The sequence below is a fragment of the Polyodon spathula genome, chromosome 1 (genome assembly GCF_017654505.1).
Source record: "Polyodon spathula isolate WHYD16114869_AA chromosome 1, ASM1765450v1, whole genome shotgun sequence".
Classification (NCBI taxonomy): Eukaryota; Metazoa; Chordata; class Actinopteri; order Acipenseriformes; family Polyodontidae; genus Polyodon; species Polyodon spathula.
Window position 1 is genome coordinate 76,829,978 of NC_054534.1, and position 22,540 is coordinate 76,852,517.

The following is a 22,540-nucleotide window of genomic DNA, read 5'->3' on the forward strand; positions in this document are numbered from 1 at the left end:
CTTATTCGCTTCACAATACACACTGACTTGAATCCCAGTTTCCTCAGGTCACACATTAATAAAAGACTACTGTGGTCATTGTTAGGGGTACCCATACCTTTCACGTCCTCATCTTCAATGGTGGTGTTTGTGCTCTCTGTGGACTCCTAAGAGAAACAAACACATTTACAAAACACGTAAATAAGTAAATACAACAGCAGCATTACTTTGTTTCAGGGAGACAGACAATAGGGAGACTTTACAAGCAGGGCAAAAGTGGACATTAATCAATTTCTTCCTTGTGAAACCAACATGTTTTTTGTGCCGTGAATATTCAAATTAAAAAGGCATAACCTTTGTGCAGGATCATGACTATTTGTCTCACAGAGCGATAGTGGCAAGCAGATTTCAACAAGGAGAAAGCTTTTGTCCCTATTGCTAAAACTGCAAACAATATGTACTTTCTGGTAAATGGAGTGCACAGAAGGCTAAATAAAGGACAACTGGTGCTTTAAGCTGTTGTTTATTAGTCTCAATGAGGGAATACGCAGTAGGTTTCACGGCAGGAGTACTCGCTGCCTTCACATTCTAATTGTCCACACATTAAAGCTATCATGTTTAGAAATGGTAGTGGCTACTGTATATTATCCACTTTTGTATCACACACACAGAAGGACTTCAATTAGTGCTGCTTGGGCATCAATCTTAACACATGAGATCTGCCACATCAAATTTAAATGGAAAAACATACAAGACAGATATAGTTGGCCTGCAGAACAACTGCTTTGTAAATGAAGATCAGTCGCTTAAAAATGTCTTGACATCATCACGCGATTAAAGCAAACACAGTACAATTCAAACAACTTCATGCCACGGTGAAAAGACCGAATACCAATACACAAGCACAGCTTACACAACATACACATGCAAATATCACAACAGAAGGAAGTCCCCAGCCTTATTTACTGAGCTCTTCACGTTGTGCTTAAAGCACTCAACAAATACATGTAAAAAAAGACAATAAAACAGAAACAACATAACAAGGATAAAAAAGACAACTTTTAAGCCATATTGAAAGCAAGCAGGTAAAGAATAACCAGTAACCCTGTAAATGTAACTATTTGTTTGGCCTTTCTTTTTAGTATGCCTAAAGCAAGTTTTCCACCCTTGTGGATTTTTTCAAAAAGGGAATTTATTTGTTGTGATTTGGGTACCTTTTGGTTTATTTAGTTTGGGCAATTTTAGGGCTCTGAGGCCTTAATATGTTCATATTTTAGAGCTTTGGCAGGAGCAGTAGTTAATTTGTTCTTAGCAAAAATGAAAAGCTTGTAAATGCTTGACCTTTATAAGAGCCCTAGCTACGCAATGAAAGCTGTAAACTGGAGTTTGGAGATTAATCAATAGCCTGCAAGTTATTGCCAATTCAGGAGTCATGTGACCTTCCGTTGTAACCTGATTTAGAATCCCCAGACACCCACGAAGGGGAACTATAATGTCTTGAGCTGATTTTGACAACAGCAAGACAAGTTACCAATACAAAATGTAGAGGCAATCACTGTTAGTGTGTCACAGGAGGACAAACTCTTGGCTAAATCCTGATTGGCAATTTCTTCTTTAACAGGGCAACTAATGGAATACAAATAGGCAGTTCATTGGAGACAGAACTAGAACGAAGCCATGGATCCCATTCTCCACGTTTTCCCAAATTAAATTCTATACCGTTTTCCCAACTGGTTTCTTCTAACAACTGGATTAAAAACTGTTTGAAGCACAAGGAATGAAAATATATATTCCCCACTGCTCAAGGGTTACATGGAGATTCAGCAGTTAAATGGAATGAAACCATAACTACCGGCCCACAATTCACAGCAGTAAACCATAAGGCACACAAACTGTTCTGTTTGAAATCCACTTTTATTTAGGGAGATACACCAGTTTAAAAGGGAGGAAAGGACAGCAATGCACATTGGAGCACATTAAGTCCAATTTGAAGTTAAAAATGGAAACAGAAAACTGGCAAGATTGTAAAACCAGCAAGGACAAACTAAGCTGTATGTAGCAGACTGATGAATTAACATATTGGCACTGCACTGTAAAAACCTTTTAAGCTTTGTAATACTATAACTAGTGCAAATGTGGAAGTTACTGCTTAGTGATTCTGGTCCGGTGTATTGCTCGTACTTTTCAAAAATGAAGAGGCACCAAATAAAACCACAATATTCATGGGGTGCACCCCCCCCCCGTGCACCCCCCCCAAAAAAAAAAACATGCTTCAATATGTAACAGGAGGTTTCAAAAGTTTCAAATGTGCTTCACCAATAACCTGCTCTTAAGCTCCGAACCCACTATACTTAACGAGTAAAACCGAGAGACCCCCTGAAATGTATGTAGTCCATATAGTGCGATACACAGCACAGGGCACTTTGACAAACTCAAACCATAATCCTTGACCATGGTGCTACATACGGTAGCAGCTGATTAAATAAACACACAGTCCGATGGTAAGGTGTGTTTGTTTCCGTTCTGAATACCTTATTTCCATCAGCGGGGTTGTGGATTACTGTAGTTTGGGGCTCCTGAGCAACAGAAGATAAAAAAAGGAAGAAAGAAAGAATATTCTCTTGTGGTCAATAAAATCTTGTAATGGCGAAGATCAGCTAAAAAAAAACAAGGATGAGGCTAAAGCAAAATCCATCAACTAGTGCCATTTAACAATGCTGGGGGATGGTCTGACTCCTGCTGCAACAGTCTAATGACAGGTCCAACTACCTACAAAAATAGCATGCGATAGACCTTATTCAAGATAAGCACACATTCAGGTGACATAGTAGCTGCAATAAAAACTAGCTGAATCCTTCCAATGTATTTCATTAGAGCCACGATGGCTTATGACTAATTAGTTCAGTGAATCAAATGGTTCTGAAAACTTCCTAACCATCAGTATATTACTGCCAAGCTTTAATAATAATAATAATAATAATAATAATAATAATAATAATAATAATAATAATGCTTCTATGGACATAATCTAAACTGATGCATGGTTACAGAATATTGAGGCTGTTGCCTGCAGCAGAGATGCCTATTATATATAGTGGCAGAAGTACAGGCCCGTATGAAAGGGAAATTACACAGACAAACAGCAACTGAACTGCTGCTTATGTAATTGTTGTAAGAATTTGTGTACAGGTTTTCTATTACACAGTAAGGTACCTTTAAATAATAGGCTTGAGGGCAATGCAAATGATCAAGTTGCCTCTGTGGATCCCATGCAAAGTTACGGCAGAGATAGTAAGCGTAAATAGCTACAAGGAAATCTGTTCATGCGGAACAACATTCACAGTTTTGAATGTTTTTTTGCATGACAGTGACTAGCTTTTCATCAACGGCAATGGCTAATCTAACACAGGGGGACGGGTAAATGTGAGAACCTGAATAAGGTCTATTTTACAAGTTGCCTAGCAACACTCCTGTTAGCTCTCTGTCGTGCCATCTTGCTCCGGTATATCAGAGGCCTAGATTTTTTTTTAAATGTAGGTCTTCAACTAGCATCATCAACAGAGCTAAAGGCAACGCAAAATCGCAAAAAAAGGACATAAAAGGTTATGAACTCTACCACGGCATGCAAACATTAGGCTACTTCTAATACCAGCTCTAAGAGTGACAGTGTTTGTAATGTTGCCACACTGCTTCACAATGGATTTCCCTGACAAAAAATGTAACAACAACACATAAAAACAGTAGCCAAAAAAGTTTACAACAACTTTACAAAAAGAAAAAAAAAAAAAAAAAAAAAAAAAAAAAGAATGAAAACCAGTAAACAACTTTGAAAGGGAGAAAGGCAGAGTCAAGGTATACCAGCGCTGGGGTAGGAATAGGTTCTTTAGGGCTGCTTACTACGTTGGTTTTGTTGTTAATCTGTAGGTGTGTAGAGAACAGAAACAGACAAGGCTTAGACCTCGCGGCTAACAAAAAGCAAAAAAGAAGGAAGAATACAATGAAAGGACACAACATTTTGCTTTGTTTGCAGCAGGAAAAAATGACTTTTACCACCAGCACATTACCAACCAAAGAATGAGACTGACTTAAAAGAATGCCAAGCAAGAGAAAGTGAGTTTGCTGGGCTCAACTTATTCACCAATGGATCAGAGCACCACAGCACACCACACATTTGTGCCTGATGGCCCAAGGCTGAAAGGCAAGGGATGCTTACCCCCCCCCCCCCAAAAAAAAATAAATAAAAAACAATTATTTTAACATCCACATTTGTTACAGAATTCTGGCCAGGTGTGAAGACTAGCATCTAAAAGCTTGCACCTGTCTACTATAACAAATAAAACCTCAAAATCTGCTACCTCAAAACTGAGCAGGACCTCATTGATATGAAGACAATGGCTAAACCACAGAATGTTGGCATAATTTTTTGCCTAAGAAATACACCCAGTATCACCGATATTGGATATTTCTATTTTAAACTATACCTCAAATGCAGTTCATTGTATTTTATTTATGTAGGGACAATGTCAATCATTTGATAAACAGTGAATTTGATTCCCATTCTCATGACAGGGGGGATTATTTTAATTAAGAAAATATGTGGTTTTATTCCAACACAGCAAAATAAATGCATTCGAATAAATAAATAAATAAATAATAACAATAATAATTAGAAACTAGATTGAGTGTGCTGGTATTTCAACTTTAAATATCAGTAGACTATGTGTCATTGAGTAACAAATACATTATAAGTCAATATGGTAATACAAGTACAGAGTTATATCAGCTTAGGCCATTATTTGGAACCTAAACTACATGAATATGATTCATTGCCATACAATGTTATATGAAAATAAAATACCACTGAATATTCTGGAGATTTATTTTAGGCCAAGAGGAGTCATTTTTTCAGAAGTCTACAATAAAAAAGGTTTTGAAAATAATGCAGAGTAAACAATTAAGAAATAAATGTATAAGTGTATTCATTCTGCTGGTATTTTACATCAGCCATAATTTAACATCACTAATGACACTATAAATATAAAATATTTGTACATTTTCAGAAGCTACTACTGTTTATGTCACGCAGACTGCTCAGTATTATACAGCTGGAAAGCTGCAATATTTGATGACGACACACTACGTGTCGAAATGCATTGTGTTTGCTTCATGTTTTGTTTTGAGTGTACAACCAACCTCGTCTCTATAAGCACAATCGCGCAAACTATACATGTCATTGCTGTTAACAATTTAACTCTGCAGAGACATTAATATATAAAGTGCCTTATGAACGGTACCACTTTTTGGAAAAAGCTTTGCTGTGCATGAATGCCTTCAAGATATCTATGTATCTATAGATAGATAGATAGATAGATAGATAGATAGATAGATAGATAAATAGATAGATATTGTGAGCCAGCTCACAGGTTCACCACCAGGAGGCGCTTGTGGCAGGCTAGGAACGAGCCCACTGGTGCTTCAGATAACAAACAGGTAGACCTCTGGCCAGCGCACCTGCCTGCCATGATGACCCAGAGTTAACAGGCTCACAGGCAGCAGAAGTGCTTCGGTAGGTGATCAATGTTATCACATTGTTAGGACTCATTAGCCTCAATTGCCCCACACCTGTAGCCTGCAATAGTTAAATTCCTGGATACTCACCATCCCTCTGCAGCCAGTCGGGTTGGTCTTCCAACATGAGAACCTCGGATTATCTACGCCCAAAACTAGCAAAACTAACTGTGCTCCAAAACCTAGGCGACTAGTTCTTATGCGGCTAATATTCACTTTCCTTTGCCGGTGCTGTTAGAACTGTCTCACGCTTCCCTGGACTGACCAGCCAGAGATTTACCTGCAGGGCTGGAGCCTGCGAGTGAAAGTCGGCTGCTCTTCGGGGTCTTGCAACGCTCCAAGGGATTGTTTTTACGTGGTTGACAGACCAGTTGGTTTACATTGTCTTTTGTGTTTTTTTTTTTTTATGAATCCTGTTAGAACTGTTTATTTTCCTTTGTTATTGTCTTTTCTGTTTAAGAGCAGGCCTTTTCTTGGGAGTTTCGGGACCCAAATAAAACTTTGATTTGTGTTGGATAATACTGTCTGCTTCGTATATATGTCAAATAATTTGATTAACATCTGGCAAACACAAGGTTTTTCTGTTGGAAATATATTTTGTTTTGGAGAAATTAACGATGTATTTTGCTCTATTTATATAATTTTTCAATTGAGGCACCAGAAACTGAAGCAAGTATGAAGTCAAGATATGGTCAAGATAATTATGAGGGAGAAAATACCAAAAACTTTATAGTCAACAGGATGGAATGTGAGTGATTGGTATTCCAGCTGTGCAGCTGCTCCATCCATAAATAGAAACTGACATTTTCTGAAGGGTGTTCCCTGCTTTGCAAGACTCAGTACACAAGCAAGGTCAAGCTAGAGCAGCAGCTAGTGAGTCTGTTTCATGGATAATGTGCGCATGAAACAGGAAAGAGGTGAAAGGTAGAATATGTAAAAATTATCCTAAAAAAAGGTTTCAATTTTAAAATGGTTTTCCTCGTATTTCCGAAGCTTTTTCCATTCCAGGATTGACATAAGGAAAAGAAACATACAAATAACACACCTGTATACTATTGAAATTTTGAACATTTGCAACACAATTTTTTTTATTTATTTTTTTTTTAAAGTGTTCTGCACCACTTTGAGGGATACAATGAAATAACAGCCATGCTTAAAGTGAGGATGTGAGGATCATTACATTATATATATATATATATATATATATATATATATATATATATATATATATATATATATATATATATATATATAAAATTTGCATTTAATATTTGTTTTCTTATTTTGCTTGTAATAGTGAAAGGTACTTAAAATTACAGTTAGCCCTCTGGTAAAAGTCATCCTCATACAGTACTATCATCTTGCTGTTATCCTTTTTATGCAAATGATCAGTTTAAAGAATAACACTGAAATCTACATTAAACACATTTTGATTATATACGTTTAATGTATTCTGAGAATTAAAAGTAATAAAAGTCGAATTAGAATTTAACAAATGTATACAGCAGTTAAACATTAAATAATTACGCTTAATAACAAAACATCTTTAACCTATAATAATAAAAAAAATAATCTAAAAATTGTGTTAAAAAAAGTTTTAAAACAATACAAAAACAAGAACAACATTTCCATTGTGAGGCCACTGTGTCTGCTTTAAAGCAACAACAACAAAAGGAAAACTAAAACAAAATACAAAAAGAGGTTTGCTAGTGGCAAAAGAATTCAAGCAAGCTTTTCAGTCAAATAGCACAGGAACTCCTATGCACTCAAAGTTGAAGACAAGCACAGGGCAATAACCTCCTTGACTATTTTATGTATAAATGTAGGCATTACTATTAAATAAGGAACTGCAGATGTTTTGTTTTTGTGAATATTTATAGGTTATGTTTCTGTATTAATATCAGATGTTGATTAATTGAAAATGGTTTAATAAAGCAAACAGATGTACAGGAGGTACCGCCAACTGAATTGAATGTGTCAACTGACACACACACCACCACAAAAAAAGTCTTTAGGGGAATCAGCATATTTTTAGGCTACTGCTACAGAACCACATTATACATATATTCACCAAAAACAAAACTGTTAAATCAGAATTACAAGGACATGCAAGTAAGAAATGTGTTTTCACAATGTCTATAATGTTTTTGTTTGTGTTTATATATATATATATATATATAAAAGAGAGACCATGGTATTCATTTCTGAAGGTCTTTACACTTTTTTTGAAAGTAAAATAAAACTGTTAATGTTACAAAGCAAGAAAACATCTACTCGCATACAGTGGCTTAAAGAATATCTGCATAAAAATCAAGAGTTTATTTTAGCAAAATGCAATCCAAAATGTCAATAAGAGGCCAGCCATGTACGATAAAGATTAGGTAAAGATGCAAAATAAAAGCAGATTTCCTGTTCACTAAGTAGTTTGACAGACAGTTGGGAAGATGGACATGATCAGAGCATAAAGACCCTCACGTTTTTTTAATTTAGTAGTCTGCAATTAGTTTTTTGTTATTTTCTCCCCAATTTAGTATTGTCCAATTATTTTGTTTAGCTCAGCACTACCACCCCTGTGCTGACTCGGGAGGGATGAAGATGAACACACGTTGTCCTCTGAAGTGTGTGCTGTTAGCCACCCACTTTTTTACACACTGCAGACTCACTATGCAGCCTCCCAGAGCTACAGTGTTGGAGAACAACGCTGCCCTGGGCAGCTTACAGGTAAGCCCACAGGCACCTGGTCAGACCACAGGGGTTGCTGGTGCACAGTGAGCCGAGGACACCCTGGCCAACCTAACCCTCTCTACCCTCGGGCGGCACTCGGCCAATTGTGCGCCGCCCCCTGGGAGCTCCCGTCCTCGGTCGGCAACGGAATAGCCTGGACTCAAACCGCCGATGCCCAGACTATAAGGCACATCCTGCACTCCATGTGGAGCACCTTTACTGGATGCACCACTCAGGAACCCCAGGCCCTCATGTTTTGAATGAGGATCCTAAAAACAACTTATGGTTGATGTAAGGACTTATAAGTACCACATGTCTAAATTATTGTTTGCAACATAACACTAACACTTGTTTTCTTAAGAAACAGTGCAAATTACAATCCTGTGCAAAGACTTTGATAAATCTGGCTCCATGTTCTGTTTCGTTTCAATATTTGCAACTATTTAATTACATGTGACTTTGAAAAGTGTGAAGTGATAGGCTCTGAGACTATGTGTGAAAAAATGAATTCAGTTATATGAATATCAGAGGAGAATTAAAGCTACAGTGTTGTCTCGTGGGGGAAGGGGAGCAATCTTTTCATACATACATCCTCAGCATCATTTGATATAGTGAAAAACACATACACAAAAATAAAATAAATAAATAAACTAAATAGAACCGGAACAATACAGTACAAAGAAAAAAACAAAGAGACATCAGAGTGAAAAAAAAAAACATATAATAAAAAGTATTAGATATGTTACACTATAAACCTTACTTAAATGTGACACTCTGTATCCACAGTATAGTAAACCTAACAGAAGGGAAACACAGTTTTACATTCAAACAATAGTAAGGATTATTAAATTACACTTATCAGCTTTCCAACCAGGCAGCAGAAATGCACAGACATTTCCAATACCGGGGGACAACATATGCAGTAGTAGGCATCCTTAAGTTCCATTCTTTATTTTTTGTAATCAAAATATACCCAGCCACACAGCCACTGTGAACCATGTATTTAAAATTGTACATTAAGTTTCTAGGACAAACAAAAAAGTGATGGTTAATAGATTCTCCTGTACGAAATAGCTCCAGAAACGGATTAACACAGGACCCCTTCGGAAGAAATAGCGGAAAATCTCGGCAACTGGTGATCCACAAAAAACCCACTGCTAGTTAATGAATGCTTAGTAATGCACAATGCTGAGCACACAGACCAGTGTAAACGAACACTGATATCTGGAAGAGCTGCAGCACATGAAATGGAAACACAGGTAAAGGTTGCAACATGTCATCCGACCTTCAGAAGGCTTTTTGTAATCAATAAGGAGCGCAGTCCTTAAACCGTGTTCAAGTAAGTGGATATCACTACTGAAGGACAGCGTGTTGCTCGCTACCAGGAGTTTGATGTCAATGGTCAAATGCTAATGGTTTATATTAAAGTTCTACAAACAGTTTCACAATGTATTAAACTGATTAAGTGGCACAAGCAATTACATGTCGGATGATTGGAAAAATACATGTCCATTTTAAATGAACTTAAATAAGTTTATTCTAGACTTTTGTTGGTTTATAGTGTGGGCCTTAATTTATCACAAGGATTATGCTACTACTTTATGATGCAATGAGGGCACTATGGACTGACCTGACTCACACAGAGTGACTCGCAAAAGATGGATACAAGATGGAGACTTGAGAGACTAAACCTACCTTTACACCATCCGTCTTCTTGTTCATCAGACTCCTTGCTGCTGTAAAGAAAAAGCATAAGTATAGTGAGTATACATCAATAACTTTGCTGCATTCAGTTAGTGACAGTAATGAAATGTTATTAGGTGTCTTACTGGTTGCATGAATTTGAGCTACAGTATCAATATATCAGTGATACTTAATGATCATTTTCAAACTGATTTAAAATTGGGAAGCTAGGATATGGTTGTTTTCAACAAAAGAAACAACAAATTAGTATAGCTACACAGATGTCGTGTACAGTATACAAATATACCGTACACTCAAACAAACATTAGTAGATAGTTATATATTTATATACAGTATGTAATGTGTTTAAAAACTTTGAAACCATGCCAACTGTAGTATATTGTTGTAGCATAAAGGTGCCACAATATTTGAAACCATGCAAACAAAAAGTAAATAACTTGCTTATCAGAAAAAGTATCTAGAGCAGCAAAACAGTACACATGGAATAAAAAATAAATAAATTAAAAAAAAGCATATACTTAGAATCTAAAAAGCGCTGTAGGCATGTGTTGATTTGATGTCAGCTAGAGGAAATTTAGGTTAGTGAAGCCAGCCTCAAGACATGGTATTGTAAATATTGTCAAAAGCAGAGTTAGCAGAATGAGGATTTATAAAGCAAGCAGGGTTGTTTTTTGATTATAAGTGGTTGCTAGGGGATGCAAAAATGTCCTCTCCTGGGCAAAGGACCTTACCTCATGGGGAACACATTCCAAATAAAGGAGGGAAAGAAAAGGGGAAACAAAATGTAAAAACACATTTACTTGTGACCTATTTTACAGATGTTTATTGGCTGGTGCATAAACTTTTGACCTAAATAAACTGTAAAAAAATAATAATAATAATAATCAAAAAGGGTACCACAGTATGCCAATACTGGTACTACCATATCAGATGGACATTTTGGATAAAAATAAAGATCCAGAAACACCAATCGGTCCGTAACACAATGAAAAATTGAGTAAACCAATCTAAACACATAACATGTGACAAAGCCATATCACATTATTATAATACGATATGTTAACCATCATAAAGCAAAAGGAAGCTTGGAGACTCATGCTGCCATGCAGACGTAAAACATTGCTGTGCTATTAAACAGAATTATGTATTCTTTATAGAAGTGATGGTTTTGCATGATATCTTACTATATATTTTATATAGTAAGATATCAACATATATACTATATATATATATATATATATATTTTAACTAGAATGGATTGGAAGGATGTTACATTAAACAGAATGTATGAATGTTGAAGGTTACCCTGAAAACATGCACTACTTTAGTAGCTCACACCTTCCAAATTAGTACAACATACATGCCAACAGTCCCTATATGGTCAGGACAGTCCCGATTTCCTAGCAAATGTCCCGCGTCCCGATGCATAGGAAGAAAGTCCTCATATTTACACATAGAAAAAACTTGCATTTATTCTGCACAGTAGAGTCGGTGAAAACCACACGCTGTGCTCTTCGTGCGGCTGAGACATCTGCTGATCACTAACTTACCGGTATACAAAGGGAAGAACGCTTCATTGTGTCTGTGTTTACTGTCATGCTGGTCATGTGGTGTTGAATTGAGGAGATACGTCTATTATTATAGGATATATTATATGATATATTTTGCACCGTTTCTTAAGAAAACAAGTGTTTTTTGCATATGACCCCTCCCATGTGTATGATGCGTATAACCCCCCGGGGGAATGAGCGTCCCGCTGAACAGTTTCCAAATGTTGCCAAGTATGGTACAAGTAATTTTACACAACATTGGAAAGACTCAGCTTGTCAGTAGCAACATTTCTTACAGGTGACTGAAGGTGGCACCCAGTGTGATTACACTGCAGGGTTACATTACACACCAGCTGAGCTGGGTGCAGAAGGTCATGATTGAGGTAGTAAGTAATGAAAGTAGAAAAGGTTTCTATTCAGCAATCAGTCATTTAATGCTCCCCATTAAATCTCAATCTCAGATATGGTCTGGCATCCGTCACCCTCCCCAGTAGAAATGAATCAGGCAACCAAACAATCTCAATCATGGTTCGGGAAACCGTGTTTGTTTCTACCGAAGGATTAAAAGGCCAGTATCATTGCTACCTTGCCGTTCTGTTTCATAGCATTCTGTTTACAAAAAAACTTTAGAACAACCACTACCCTTTTCTCAACAAGTTGTTAATAAACCTACTCAGCAACCTGTATAAGTAGGCACTGTAGGAACAACATACTATTAAGTAATGAAACACACGAAATGTTTTATAGGGCGTGTCAATGTGAATGTAGCTATTTCGGATTTACATGTACAGCTGTATTTATACAGCAATAATTAACTATGTTTAGTATGGCTTCATTTAATGTTATTATCAATCAACACGCAGCTGCATATCCAGAACTTTTCTCTTGAATTAAACTCAGCCCCACTTGTTTCAGTGCGCCAGCTTTACGTGCATATTGTTAAGGTTAAGGGTTTGCTTAAAAGTAAAGACCCGGTGCTTTCCAATGACATATTCAGTGTTTGAAAGCGGTACTCCTAGTTGGAGCTACGATCTCTCTGAAGGTAAGCCACTCATCATGTGACAGGGTTCACATGCGTAGGTTTCGTTATGATTCAATCGCTCCATCATTTTAGAAGCTAGATGGAAAGGCGCAGTATCGTTGGAAAGCTTAGAATCTTAGAACTTTCCAGCAATAACTGCGTAGGTAGTTCAGAGAGAGAGAGAGAGAGAGTGAGAGAGTTTTATCCATTGTGTATTGTGCCAGACAAGAACTGCTTTACAGAATGGCACGGAAAGTAAAGGGACATGACCTGAGCATGTACAATTGTAAATAGTTCCAGTGTTCCATATTTTGTTTTGTTAAAAAAAAGTTGTGATTATGCTTGTTTGGTAAAAGTGCTACTAAAACAGTTGTTTTTCACACAATTTGCTTAATTTTTTCCCTGTGTTCATTTCATATTGAAGTTCAATGGTGCAGGTTTTTTTTTTTTTTTTTTTTTTTTTTTTTTGAGACATCTGATAAACAAAATATACAGCTCTGGAAAAAATTGAGAGACCACTGCAAAATTATCAGTTTCTCTGGTTTTACTATTTATAGGTATCTGTTTGGGTAAAATGAACATTTTTGTTTTATTCTATAAAATACTGACAACATTTCTCCCAAATTCCAAATAAAAATATTGTCATTTAGAGCATTTATTTGCAGAAAATGACAACTGGTCAAAATAACAAAAAGATGCAGTGTTGTCAGACCTCGAATAATGCAAAGAAAATAAGTTCATATTCATTTTTAAACAACACAATACTAATGTTTTAACTTAGGAAGAGTTCAGAAATCAATATTTGGTGGAATAACCCTGACTTTCAAGCACAGCTTTCATGCGTCTTGGCATGCTCTCCACCAGTCTTTCACATTGATGTTGGGTGACTTTATGCCACTCCTGGCACAAAAATTCAAGCAGCTCAGCTTTGTTTGATGGCTAGTGACCATCCATCTTCCTCTTGATCACATTCCAGAGGTTTTCAATGGGGTTCAGGTCTGGAGATTGGGCTGGCCATGACAGGGTCTTGACCTGGTGGTCCTCCATCCACACCTTGATTGACCTGGCTGTGTGGCATGGAGCATTGTCCTGCTGGAAGAACCAATCCTCAGAGTTGGGGAACATTGTCAGAGCAGAAGGAAGCAAATTTTCTTCCAGGACAACCTTGTACTTGGCTTGATTCATGCAAAGCTGCCCGATTCCAGCCTTGCTGAAGCACCCCCAGATCATCACCAATCCTCCACCACATTTCACAGTGGGTGCGAGACACTGTGGCTCATAGGCCTTTCCAGGTCTCTGTCTAACCATTAGATGACCAGGTGTTGGGCAAAGCTGAAAACTGGACTCATCTGGGGGTGCTTCTGCAAGGCTGGAATCAGGCAGATTTGTCTTTGTGAAGGACGCATGAATCAAGCCAAGTACAAGGTTGTCCTGGAAGAAAATTTGCTTCCTTCTGCTCTGACAATGTTCCCCAACTCTGAGGATTGGTTTTTCCGGCTGGACAATGCTCCATGCCACACAGCCAGGTCAATCAAGGTGTGGATAGAGGACCATCAGATCAAGACCCTGTCATGGCCAGCCCAATCTCCAGACCTGAACCCCATTGAAAACCTCTGGAATGTGATCAAGAGGAAGATGGATGGTCACTAGCCATCAAACAAAGCTGAGCTGCTTGAATTTTTGCGCCAGGAGTGGCATAAAGTCACCCAACATCAATGTGAAAGACTGGTGGAGAGCATGCCAAGACGCATGAAAGCTGTGCTTGAAAATCAGGGTTATTCCACCAAATATTGATTTCTGAACTCCTCCTAAGTTAAAACATTAGTATCGTGTTGTTTAAAAATGAATATGAACTTATTTTCTTTGCATTATTCAAGGTCTGACAACACTGCATCTTTTTGTTATTTTGACCAGTTGTCATTTTCTGCAAATAAATGCAATAAATGACAATATTTTTATTTGGAATTTGGGAGAAATGTTGTCAGTATTTTATAGAATAAAACAAAAATGTTCATTTTACCCAAACAGATACCTATAAATAGTAAAACCAGAGAAACTGATAATTTTGCAGTGGTCTCTTAATTTTTTCCAGAGCTGTATGGCAGCTTTTGGAAAAGCGTTTTTTTTTTTTTTTTTTAAACACATATTCTCATCTCTATCACATATAGTATGCCTGAACCTGTTGCAACTTACATAAAATGAAAGCAAATTGTGTGGCCTTACATTTGATATATGTTACATGCATGCAGCACAAACTATCCAGTAATTACACATGAATAAATGAAAACAGTGAAAAACAGGCGGAAATAGGGCTGGGTTTAAAAAGTTAATATCACTGGAGATCCGGGAGTGCATTTGTCAGCCTATTTCAATATAGTGGCAAAAGCTAATGGAAGCTTTAATATTATTTACTAATGTTGCTATTTTGTAAACTATCCAGTAAAGTATGCAAAGTACATTTCCTAATAAGAAACAGTACAGTGGTCATATCTCTACACAGCAGTAGTGTTGTGTATAGGATTGTGGATATCTTCCACTTCCTTGGCCCTCCAGATACACAGTTAATCTCTCCTCCCCTCTGCTGGCTGGCCATTTAGATCTCAAGCCCCCTAAAAAAGATTCTACCCCCACCCCCCCCCCCCCCCCCCCCCCCCCCCCCCCAATAATTGGAAAGCTTGCTGTGCTTGTAATGTAAAAGGTGATTTACTTCGCTCACAAAGCCAGGTGGCTCTTACAGATAACCCGTTACAGAACAGCCAGCCAATCATCTGATACAGTTAAAAACAGGCCATGGTCGGTTCTCACGTTTGTCACATCAAAAACAACTGTCACCTTGTCCTGATTACATGCAAACCACCAGCAGAGCCAAACAAAAGAATGTGACAGCATTACTGTATCTAGAAGCGTGCATTTCATGTCTTCTGTGAGCCTATTGTCAATAGTCCTATTTACATTTCTATAGCTTTATATCATTCTACTTCGTGTGCATTTGACTATAGCCTGACAAACTTTCTTCTACCTGAAAGTTAAACAGACACATTAAGAAACACATTAAGAAAATCCTTCACAAATACACAAAGCTCCAATACATACTTGAAAAGTTCCTGGTGGCCAGCATGGTCGTAAGAATAGCCCCCTTAAAAGAGAGAAGACAGAAACATTTATAAACAGTCATTTAAAATGAAAAAAAAAAATAAAAAAAAAAATCAAGAATGCAAAGTAATGGCTAACTTGGGAAAAGAAAATGTCACAGTTGCTGGCAGAAGGTAATCATTATTTTTCATACTTGTTAAATCCATTAAAATGTTAATTTACTCTACTATACTCTAGTGACCTCTTGGTATTTAAAATAAATAGACTATATAAGTTATAGACTTGTCATTCAATTATGTGCACTGGAAGCAGTAAATGCCACATTGAAATTGGAAGTACCCACCAATAAGCTAAAGCACTGCACCCCTGCAAAAACAAATTCCTCCCCCTTTATACCTTTAGTTTTCTCCTTGCGTTGAATTTCTTCAAGCAGTCCACAGTCTCCTGCCTGTGCATCATTGAAGCCACAGTGGAGCGTTGCTGTAATAAAAACATTTATTTTAATTTTTTTTAAACTAACTGACATGCTTGATAACAGCAGTTGTTTTGCACATTTGCTTGCCTGCCTACAAAAAGACCCCTGCACATATTGCATATGTGCATTTTTTTTTTTTTTATCTATTTAAAATTGACAGGTTGACACAATGTATTATTCAATAAACAGCTGTGTGTTCATCATGGTTTATAAATTGTCATCCTTATAGTCAACTCCACACCCCTTAGGAAAACCTGTATTATACAAGTAAACGCACATACACCCTGGTATTTTTAGACCTGGAATGTAAATGTTAACTTACACAGATCCATGGGTGTTTGAGTGCCTCTGTAGCAGTGATTCGTTTGGCGGGGTTGATCGTTAACATTTTATTAATGAGATCTTTGGCTTCGGGAGTCACGGTGTCCCACTCTGGTGACGGAAACTAACAGAACAGGTTATGCATTAGACAAAATTGCGAATAGTAGGATACAGTTTTCTTTGGTAAATCTTAAAAGAAAGTAAATCAAGTAGACACAAGTTTCGGCCGAGTTCATTATCATTTTGAAAATAACTTTGAAACAGTTGTCAGGATGCTAACAATGAAAATAAATGACAAGTAACATTATTTAAACAGTTGTAGCAACATGTGATGATATATTACGCTATACTTTTCAGAACCCCGCTACTGACTCTAAGTGTACAGTACTACTGTACCAGAGTTCTTTAAATCCCCAGGTGACAAAAATGTTATTCCAATAACTGTGACATTTTTTAAAATATCCTTTTAATGTATAAAGCACCACAGGGATAGAAAGAAGACTCCCACTGCACAGCAGTTTGATGCATTCCTGGTTTTACTATGAGTTTAATAAGACACTAGCCGAGCTAGTTACTGTACCTTTACACTGTGGTTAATCAGGCTCATTTTAAAACCTGGAATGGGGAAACTGTTAAGCAAAAGGAGTCTCACTTCCATCCCTGCATCATTACATTTTTGCAGATCAATGTTCTTTACAGAATTAAACATCAGAGCAACACATACTACAAGCACTGCGCTACCCATAACCTGGCACTCATTAATATTTCCAACTGCTTGGTATGAAAGGGGTTTCTCAGCAGGGTCGCTGCCCACTTACATCATAGGCCCCGGCCTTGATCTGCTGGTAGAGCCTGTGCTGATCTTCATCCCAGAATGGAGGATAGCCAACCAGAAGAATATAGAGAATAACTCCTGCAGAGATTAAACAGACAGAAATACATGAAACCCTTCTTAGAAAAAGACATCACAGCTGATAACAACAGTCTCTACGAAGGATCTGGAAGAACAATGACAAGGTCAAGAGCATTTTGAACACAGAAAGAAAACATTTAAAACATTTTAATTGAACTACATTAGTTATGCAGTTTTCCCATGTTTATACACTATATTTATCACAGTTTACCCTGGTTTGCCATGTTTATTAATATGCTTTACCATACCGCTCTGTTCTTTACAATGCCTACCTATGCTTTCACTATGCTTCATTATAAAGGATGTTTTCCATTTAGACATTGGAAAAATATAATAAGAGAGATGCTTTGATTGTTTCAGATACTAGGGGTGTGCTGAAAAAAAGATATAACTGGAAATAATAATTGAAAGCCCTATTAAATGTGTAAGTGTAGCCTAACTGGATACAAGGGTGTATATAGTGGTTAGGAAAATGTTTTTACCTTTTCCTTACCACTATGTACACATATATATATATATATATATATATATATATATATATATATATATATATATATATATATATATATATATATATATATATATATATAGACCTGATCACTGGTGAATCTCAGATTAGCAAGACAATGCATAGATGCAGCTTACCACAAGCCCACATGTCCACTGGCTTTCCATAAGGATCTTTGCGTAACACTTCAGGTGACAAGTAACCTGGGGTACCAGCAAAACCTGTAGAATAGAACCAGAGAGTTAATTTCACGTAGCACAAACAGCAACACAACAATCCCAGGGATGGAAATAAGACATTGCATACCGGTTTGATCTATTCCTGGTTTTACTATGAGTTTAATAAGACAGACATGCACGTGTTATCTATACACTCACTAATCACACTCGTATTAAAACCTGGAACGGGTGAAACTGCTACAATATGCAATCAGTCTTATTTTCCATCCCTGAAATCCACATGGACTTACAGAAATTCTAATTGAATAACGCAAGACCAGTGCTTCAAGCCAAAAGATTTGATGCTGGCAATAAATTCTTTATTATGATTGGCCAATAGAAGGCAACATAAAAGGTAAGTAGCAGGAGGAATCCGAATACAAGCCCAAATCATGAAAACAGTAATGGAAGCTTTGGTTCCAAATGATTGTACAGTATGGTACAGTAGAAACACTTGGAAACAGCTTATGAAGTGTATTGTATTGCCCCTTCATTCCTGATTTGCTTTTGAGCTCTTTAACATACAATGGGTTATATTTCAAGCAGTAGCAAGACCGTTTTGTTATTAAGGCATGCTTTATGGCATAACTCAGAATAACGCTGTTACCTACCCTCAAGCCTGGTGACATAAGTGATCAGGTAGCACCAGAATACAATATGACAAGATTATTCATCTCAGCAGTATAGTGTGCCAGAGGATTAAACCTTTACAGCTTAAAATGCTACATAAATGCAACTAAATATAATCATAACTAAGCACTACTTATACACCGTTTTATCATGAGGCTTTAAATCTTTCAATAATACTTCATCTACTCTAAGACTTTCAGTAATCAGCGGGTTTTATCAATAAGGTATAGAGATGGCAAGGACTGGAACTGGCAACTATGAGCCATTTACTCACTTAAAGACCACCTATTTACATCAATCCTCCTTGGCTATAAGCTTTGGTGCAACCCAACACCTAACTAAAATTTATATTGTTCATAAGTAAAACTGTCTAAATACAGTACTAAGTTAGGGAGATATTCAAAATTGAAACTGTATGATATTATTTACTTACCAAACCAGGCCTGTTGGTCTCCTTGAACCTCAATAGCCAATCCAAAATCTGCCAGCTTCACAGCCGCCCCCTTCAATTTACTAGCTAAAAGCAAATTCTCTGGCTTTGTTTCAAAGAGAAAGGAGTTTTAGAAAAAGTCAATACTCGTGTAAATACTATGTATTTATTTATTTATTGCAAATAATCTTACACAATGATAACCATTCCAAGTGATGTGCAAAACCAAAACCAATGCAACAGAAGTGTGTGCTAAATTGGATTTCCTCTGAGTACAAGACCTGGCTTGTGTACGTTTAAAAGACAAGCATGCTGCACCATTAGTATTTGACCACTACGATTCCGTCACTGTTTAAGGCTGACACTGTTTAAGGCTGCCACACACCAGAAGAGATGCGATTTTTCATTGGGCGACAAGATACTTTCATAGAGACATGACCATACACACCAGAAGCGACACAGAGGTGATGCAACAGACTAGAAAACTGCCAGATCAATAAAACTATAAAAAATTGCTGTTGATAAAACTGACTGGTACATATCCGTCAACATGATGTAGCAATTATAAGTGCCTTCTCTGACGGCACTTCAACATATATGGCAACAGATCATACATACCAGGCTTATCCAGTGCCTTCGAAATGGGCTACCATATATTACCTTTGAAATCTGTAACTTTACAATTATGATGACCTCTCTCATATTTTTCCCATGGCAAGTATTATTTTCTCCTCTGTCATTTTGAATACTGCTTCACCCTGCTGGACCACGGGCACTGAAGCTCTTCTCAGATTGGTCAATTTTCTAGTTGTCACACGACAAAAATCTCAAAAAATAGGATTCAATTCTATTTATTTTGCATTGCTCCAGTGTTGCCCTGGTGTGGTCTGTCTTGTAGCCTGTAGTGTGAAAGATACTTGTCAAAAGTATAAATTCTATTCATTTTGTCACATTGGCGCAGTTTCGCTTGTCGCATCGCGTCTGGTGTGTAGCAGCCTTTAGTGTTTGTTATTATAAGTGGTTTCCTCTTCAATTTGGAATTCTTCATCCAGGATAAAAAATAACTAATAATGATTTGGAATTAGAAGCTTTGAGGGTGCTTATTTGCTATTGTCTTTGGGTAGTATCAAGGAACAGTTTGTACGGTTGCATGCTTTTCTATAAACGTAACAGTAAACCCCTCCAAGGGAAGGTAACCTTCTATAATAAGGGTTTACAGTTGTGCACATACCTTCTGCAGTTTTAAACATTTCTTGAAGGAGTACTGGCTAAAACGTTACACCATTTTCATTCATTGTATTAGCTTCATTCCCACTAGTCTATTTCTTATTGTCGCTGAAGTTTTCAGTTATTGTGGCTTTCAGAAGTGTTTGACATTTTCTAGGTTGGGTCAGCTGTCACCTTTATTTCCCATTATGTGTAATTGTGAAACACGGTGAGTTTGTGAGGCCCCTCTGCTAGTTACTGGAGTAAGATTATTTTATTTATTTATTTAGTTTTTACAGTACAGGGGTACTGAATCTTCCTTCAGAAAAGAGAAAAACTCCTATATTTTACAGTGTTTCACCAGACAGCTTCCTCTCAATGTAATACAAGCAGACACACCACAAGTCAAAAACTTCCAAAATGCAGCAAGTGAAAACTTCAACAATCAAAAGAGGAAAAAAATTATAGAAACAGAAGTAGGAAAAATAGATTTTAAAAGTGCAGCGATCCAAATCATGTACAATTTTACACCAAAACAGAAACCCTTGTTGTTTGTTACTGCATTATGCTATAGTTCAGTTGCTAATACTTGCAGCAGTAGAATGTTATAAATAGCGCTTCTGCATGGCATTGTTGTTTTCAGTTACTTTCCAAAATGCATGGCCGTTTTTTTTTTTTTCTGTCACAGTACGTATAGTAACTCGACAGTACATACACACTTAAGTTGTACCTGCTTTCCTTTGCTATCTTCCACAACAAAATCCTTATGGCCACGGCACATTCGTCTGGGGTTTTTGTGTGTAGGCATTTTCTTACACTTCAGAATAATTTGCAATTCTGTTTTAAATCATCTGTAAACCTTAATACAGCTTTAAATCCCACGAACAAGCCTCTATTCATAATTGTAATCTCGTTTTAAATCTCGAAAGCGGAATCTCCAATAGAAATGTAGAATTTACTGCCACTCAGTAGTTTGGGTGGGTTTAAAGTATTCAGAATGAATCAATGATACAAGTCAGGAAGGAGGGACACTGCCCAGCAGCACTTGGAAAGGTAGTATATTTTTTGTTTTGGTAAAGAGGTGAAGCCAATGTAAACTGAGTAACCATTTCCAGTGTTTATTGGCTATATACTGATTTCATTTCTTTTTTGTATCGGGGGCGTTTCATTGGTTTTTAATCAGTTAAACCGAAAATCAGAAGCCCTAGTTATACATGACATCTGCAAGTTCTGTTTTTATCTCAGATAGCAATTAGGCCCTTAGAGAATTATTTTTGTTCCTTATATATAGAGTTGGGCACCACACCTTTAAACTGATAACTAGTACTCCTTTTAGAAACAGCTACTGCACCTTGGTGTGTGACTTTTTATCTTCAATAGATGTGATAGCGCTTTTCAAAATGTCCGCCTAATGCACTGGGGTTTGAGATCTGTCCGCTAAATCACTGCAGAAAGAGCAATTAAATTAAAAAAAAAAAAAAAAAAAAAAAAAAAAAAAACACAACAAGTGTTCTGTCTTTTCTGTTCCGTACCACATCATGGATCATTACTGCTGTGTTACCTGTTTCATAATGTGGGCAATAACCCTTACACTATCAGTACACTAGAGCGGACATTTTGAAAAGAGCTTTGAAACAGACTTTAAAGTCCTAAGTGTAAAAACTTGTCAGAGTGTTTAGAATGAAAAGAAAATGACAGGTATGTTATTTAAACAGTTGTAGCAACACGTGGGGATGCATTAAGCTGTATTTTTCAGAAGCCTGCTACTTCCTCTTTAAAAGGACAATATGAAGTATGCATAACTACAGAAAGTGTGAATATAACATCATTGTTGGACCTTGCTTAATCAAATAAGCATGCCTTATCTACATATCACAGTGGAAAATAGGACTCAATATTCATATAAACCCAACCCTCTAAAACAAACACCACAGGAGGCACTGCTGGGCTCTGTTGTCCTCCGAACAAAATGTTTGCCACCTTTAGGAACTGCCCTTGAAGCAATCACTGTAAAACCTTGCATGTTAACCCTTCCACACCTAGAAGTCGCCACCCCAAAAGAGAATTTTTAAAAAGCTGATGACAACATTTATTTATTTATTTATTTTTTAACTATCATAATTATGTAAGCAATATGGGTTCAGTATCTATCCTGTGTTTTTGAACGCTATGATAAACGTTGTTATTATGTGACAATAAC

General features: G+C 37.0%; 1 protein-coding gene across 18 annotated transcripts in view; it reads right to left on the reverse strand.

Annotated features, from left to right (window-relative positions):
• The window catches only part of LOC121322582 (calcium/calmodulin-dependent protein kinase type II subunit delta), a 116,104-nt gene that overhangs the window by 10,360 nt on the left and 83,204 nt on the right, over positions 1-22,540 (reverse strand). For 4 of the 18 annotated variants that reach the window (XM_041262713.1, XM_041262702.1, XM_041262767.1 and 1 more), the window contains exons 7-16: positions 19,138-19,240; positions 17,994-18,077; positions 17,254-17,348; positions 16,437-16,559; positions 16,036-16,119; positions 15,640-15,682; positions 9,967-10,007; positions 3,838-3,897; positions 2,511-2,555; positions 98-146 (exon numbers count right to left, since the gene is read on the reverse strand). In XM_041262713.1, the coding sequence (XP_041118647.1) occupies positions 98-146; positions 2,511-2,555; positions 3,838-3,897; positions 9,967-10,007; positions 15,640-15,682; positions 16,036-16,119; positions 16,437-16,559; positions 17,254-17,348; positions 17,994-18,077; positions 19,138-19,240 (727 nt within the window). The remainder of the gene's footprint in view (positions 1-97; positions 147-2,510; positions 2,556-3,837; positions 3,898-9,966; positions 10,008-15,639; positions 15,683-16,035; positions 16,120-16,436; positions 16,560-17,253; positions 17,349-17,993; positions 18,078-19,137; positions 19,241-22,540) is intronic. The other 14 variants (XM_041262732.1, XM_041262722.1, XM_041262775.1 and 11 more) reach the window with 5 other exon arrangements.